Genomic DNA, 4,899 nt, shown 5'->3' with positions numbered 1-4,899 from the left:
ACAACTGGAAGGACCCCTTTACTGCCACCCCTGACAATCCTCCTGAACTTTTTGAGACTCTGGAGGTTTATGCTGGCTCTTTGAAGGGTGAAATTCGCTTAGCCCCAGCTGAAATGAGGGCTGTCTTTGGCATTGTGATCGCTGCTGATTGCGCAGGGTCTAGTCTTGCTGAAACCGAGCCTTCCTCTTCAACTGTTGGGGGTCGGCGAGAAACTCGTCCTGCGCCCAAGGAGGTTACTTCAGGGTCTGAGGCGTTAGTGGCGTAGGGTGCTCGTCCTGAGAAGCGTTCTGCTGCGGCTTTCGGCCAGGTGGCACCTTAGATTTCTGCGGTAAATGAACCACTGACTCAAGCTTTTGATGATTCCAAAAATAATGCTGACGACTTTACTGACAACGTTATTAAGTTTCCCGCTGAGGAGGCTGAGACTACCAATGTGGTGGGTGAGAAACCCACAACTTCTGCTGAGCATGTTTTGCTCTATTCTCCCAGCATTGGTGCTACCGTTACTACTAAGAACGCTATAGGTCTTTCTACTAAGGGTTTTGATTTTCAGCTCCCAGATTAGACTATTATGGAGCTATCAAGGATTCCACCTCGCCCTTCTAGGTTGTGAGGCCGCTTGCGAAGTGCTAGCATGGGAGGGAACTTTCAGCCTGGGGGTTCACACAAGCAGGATCATCCAGTTATTAATCTGGAGGATGATCCTGTGGTCTCACCCTCAGCTGATGCTGACCAGCCCACTGCTAAAAAGGCTCGTACTTCCTCTTCTCTTGATCCCTTCGCTTCTCACTTTGCTAACACTGGGCTTCTTGGTGAGAACACTGCTAGGGAGACTGGCACCCAGAACTCCAGTGAGCTTCATCGCTGTGTTCACCATTTCTTGGGTGATGCATTTGCAAACCCACTTTCCGCGACGTCGATCTCTGCTGGTGGCACTTTTCGTTCTACTAGACCTATAGAGTTTGGGGAGGTTCCCATTGATGCCTCTCTTCGCCCTCTGTTGTTTCGTGCTGGAGCGGAGAACGCTCCATTCCGCCCTTTGACGAATGTTAGGGCTGTTGAGTCCTTGTTTGTGGACAAGCCACAGAAGTGTGGCACCTTCGGCTATCGCCTTACTCAAGGCATTCGTCACCCAGCTGACTCTACTAGCAGCTCAGTCAGTCTCCTTACTACCACTATGTGCCATGATCTGTAGAAGGTTAGCTTTTATATTTCTAGCTTTTTCTTTTTGTTTATGTTTCCTCTTTTTGCTTATTTCTCTTATTTTTGTCTTAGGCTGTTTTTGTTGCTTTGCTTATCTGTTTCAGCTTATTTTTCTTTTCTTTTTGCCTTAGCTTATTTTCTTCCTTCTGTTTGTTTGCAGCTTATCAAGTCTGTTGGTGACTTGGCTAATGCCTTGCTTACAGTGGAGAAGGAGTACCAAAACTAGGGCTTGGTTCTTGCTCAGAAGGATAAGTAGGTTCAGCAGGCTCGCCTTGAGAGGGATGCAATGGCTGGTGAGGTGTCTCCCTTAAGAGAGAAGGCAGATGCCTTGCAACTTCAGCTGGGAGAATTCCAACTCACCATGACGAAGCTGGCGGATTGCGAGGGACAACTAGGAACTTCTCAGGCTAGGGTGCAGGCGTTGGAGGTTGAGATGGCTGATCTGTAGGTTAGACGAGAGGATGAGCTTGAAGCTGCTAGAAAGGAGACACTTAAGTCTTTTGTGCTTTCCCTTGCTTTTACCAAGCTGCTCGCTAATCGCCATGATGGAGGTTGGGAGGCTGCAGCCCGCTGTGTAAGCGGTCTCTATGGTGGGGGTGAGGAGCAGCAGGCTCGTTTCAACGTCTTTTGGGCTAAGGTTGAGGCTGCTAGGGAAGCTAGCCTTTTCGATTTGCCTGCTGACCATCCTCGGGTTGCCAATTACAAGGTCCCCAATCATGTCGTGCTGAATTCGGAGGTCCCTTTATGCAATGATATTGCTGCTACCATTGGAGTGGAGACTTTAGCTGATAAGCAATAAAGGTTTTGGCGGCTATCTCCCCCTTCTTCCAGCGGTTCATTGGAGTTTCCCTCACCTAGGTCTGTAGTAACTAGGTAGTTTTTGTTGTTGTCTTTGGGGTGTATAGCCGCCAAAGATTGTATTTTCAGTGTGCTTCCTAATAACACTTTATTTTCTAACTGTTGGGGTTGTCCAGCTTGACTTGAATTCTATGTTTTTCTAACTATTTTGCTGAATGTTTCCTCAATCCGGTGGATGGGGGTTCAGCTTTGTTAATGTTGTAGTCTTCCCGCTGAATATTTACTCTGTCTTGGTGGACAGAGGTTCAGCTTGTTAGTATATGCGTTTGATAACTTCTTTGTTATTTTGCTTATTGCCTATCTTGCTGCCTGTATGCTTGTTCGTACACGCTGCTAGGCCATGGTGTAGTTGCACCTAAACCTTAGCTCAGCAGCCCTTTTGTTGTATTAGGGGGAGCCTCGTAGATTGGGCTTTCCTGTTGCTCTTTCTCTTACTGCTTCTTTGACTTTGTTTCCTGACTTAGCTGTATAGGGCTTTCTTATCGTTTGGCCTTATATTGCGCTTGGTGGGAACCTATCGAATTTTATGCTTTTCATCTTATTTATGATAAAGGCTTATACGATGTGTCTTCTACTTAGTTTTCGTAGAGACTTGCTTGCATATCTTTTAGCATGCTTGGCTGTATTTTGTTTGTATGTCGCTCAACTTGTATTGCTGTGACTTATTCATGTCATCCAGTTTGTTTTTGCTGTGACTTATTTATGTCGTTCAACTTGTTTTGCTATGACTTTTTTATGTCATTCAGCTTTTTGGCTGCTTGTTTTTATATTGTTCAGCTTGTTTTGCTGCGACTTGTTTATGTCTTTCAGATTGTTTTGCTGCGACATATTTATGTCGTTTAACTTGTTTTGCTGCGACTTGTTTATGTCTTTCAGCTTGTTTTGCTGCGACTTATTTTTGTCGTTCAACTTGTTTTGCTGCGACTTGTTTATGTCTTTCAACTTGTTTTGCTGTGACTTATTTATGTCGTTCAGCTTGTTTTGCTGCGACTTATTATTTTATGCATCTTACTTATCTTTGTAAGAGCTTATTGCTGGTCTATCTCCTTTCTCCCCCACAAAAGAGGTGAGCTGGGTGAAACCAAGAGAAGGAGCCTGGTTGGCTGACAGCTCTCCATGCTGGTTTCCTCTCCCTACTGTTGTTGTTCGTCTGAGAACTAGGTCTTTAGGCAACATTTCTCGGTGCTTGACTCTCTTGTTGAAAGCCTTTGAGATTCTGCTTTTTTGGGCTGCTAGCTTAAGAACTGCCTTCAGCCGCATCTCTGGCAGGAAATCCAGCTCCTCTAGTAGGCGCTTCTCATTCCCTTACTGCTCATAGTGCTGGATTCTCAGGCTAGGGATTCGCACCTCTATTGGAATCACTGCGTCTGCCCCATAAGCCAGGGTGACATGAATTTTTTCAGTAGACTCCTTCTTTGTCGTTCTGTTCGCCCATAATACCTCTGGGACTAGGTCAGCCCAAATGCCTTTATGTTCTTCTAACTTCCTCTGCAAGGCTGTAAGGATCAGCTTGTTTGCTGCTTCTGCTTGGCCGTTGCTCTACGGGTGGCAGACTGAGGCACTTGCATATTTGGTGCCCATCTCTTCCAAGTAATCCTTGATGGTGTCGCAGTCAAATTGGCACCCATGATCAAAGACTATGCACTGCGACACCCCATCTTGTTATGATGTTCTTCCATATGAACGTTCTCACTTGGGCTGCTTTTATGTACTTGGTGGGCTCAGCTTCAATCCACTTGGTGAAATAGTCTACTGCCACTTTAAGATACTTTCTGCCCGCTGACCCAATGGTGAAGGGTCCTAATATGTCCATTCCCCACTGAGCAAATGAGATCGGTCTGAGAATTGGAGTCAGATCGTTTGCTGGCTGGTTTATGACTGGAGCATACTTTTGGCATTTTTCACACTTTTTGACGTATCTTAATGCATCCTGCATCAGAGTTGGCCAGTATGCTCCTCTTCTAAGCACTTCAACTCCCAAGTCTTTCCCGCCAATGTGGTTGGCGCAGATTCCTGAGTGTGCTTCTTCCATGATTTTTTCCTGCTCCTACTCTAGAATACACTTCAGCAGTGGTTTTGAGAAGCCCTTCTTGTTGAGCTCCCCGTTCATCACCACGTACCAGTTGGCGTCCTTTTTAACTTTCTTGGCTCGCGCTTCATCGTCTGGCAGGGAGCCATGTACCTTGTAGGTCAGTATGTCTGTGAACCATGCTCGCTGCTACCTGGTGCAATTCACCTGCTTACTTTCTACGATGCTGCTCTCCTCTAGGACTTCCACCATGACTGTCCTTGTGAGGCTTTGTAGGTTAGAACTGGATAGCTTTGATAATGCATCAGCTTAGGGAATTTTCTACTCTAGGGACCAAGTCTATCTGATAATGTATTAGCTGAGCCACCAGCTCTTTCACCTTAGTTGTATACTTTAGCATTGTAGGCTCTCTAGCCTCATACTCCCCCTTCAGCTGGCTAGCCACCAACTGGGAGTCAGTCTGCAGGTGCACTTTTCTAGCTCTTGCTGCGATGCTCATTCTCAAGCCTGCTAGAGTTGCTTTATACTGTGCTTTGTTGTTCGATGCCTTGAATTTGAACTTAATGGTGTACTCAAATACATTTCCTTCTGGCGATGTTATTATTATTCCTGCTCCGCTTCCCATTTCGGCTAAAGATCCATCTACTGCCACCTTCCAAACTCCAACTTCATCTTCTTTTTCTTCGTAGGAGGCTTCCATTATGAAGTCTGCTAAGGCTTGAGCTTTGATAGCTGCCCTAGGCTTGTCCTTGAATTCATATTCAGAGAGCTCTATCGCCCACTTTAGGAGCCTGGCTGAGGCGTCCAT

General features: G+C 46.0%; 2 protein-coding genes across 2 annotated transcripts; both read right to left on the bottom strand.

Moving 5' to 3' along the window:
- Positions 1 to 3,367: 3,367 nt before the first annotated feature.
- Positions 3,368 to 4,094, bottom strand: LOC145580962 (uncharacterized). Its single transcript, XM_081638040.1, has 2 exons — positions 3,756 to 4,094; positions 3,368 to 3,601 (listed from the first exon to the last, which is right to left on the bottom strand). Exons 1-2 carry the CDS (start codon positions 4,092 to 4,094, stop codon positions 3,368 to 3,370), a joined length of 573 nt encoding a protein of 190 aa, XP_081494166.1.
- A 301-nt stretch (positions 4,095 to 4,395) lies between these two features.
- LOC145580960 (uncharacterized) lies at positions 4,396 to 4,899 on the bottom strand. Its single transcript, XM_081638039.1, has one exon. It carries the CDS (start codon positions 4,897 to 4,899, stop codon positions 4,396 to 4,398), a length of 504 nt encoding a protein of 167 aa, XP_081494165.1.

This window comes from Chenopodium album, chromosome 15 (assembly GCF_948465745.1).
Source record: "Chenopodium album chromosome 15, dcCheAlbu1.1, whole genome shotgun sequence".
In the NCBI taxonomy this organism is placed as follows: domain Eukaryota; kingdom Viridiplantae; phylum Streptophyta; class Magnoliopsida; order Caryophyllales; family Amaranthaceae; genus Chenopodium; species Chenopodium album.
Note: the sequence above shows the minus strand (reverse complement) of the source record. Positions and strands in the feature narration are given on the sequence as shown.

Excerpts from the sequence above, each read along its gene's own strand:
- LOC145580962 (XM_081638040.1), bottom strand. The coding sequence starts at position 4,094 with ATGGAAGAAGCACACTCAGGAATCTGCGCCAACCACATTGGCGGGAAA. Across the intron at positions 3,602-3,755 it reads AGTACATAAAAGCAGCCCAA|AGCAACGGCCAAGCAGAAGC; the intron begins GTGAGAACGTTC and ends TGCCACCCGTAG.
- LOC145580960 (XM_081638039.1), bottom strand. The coding sequence starts at position 4,899 with ATGGACGCCTCAGCCAGGCTCCTAAAGTGGGCGATAGAGCTCTCTGAA.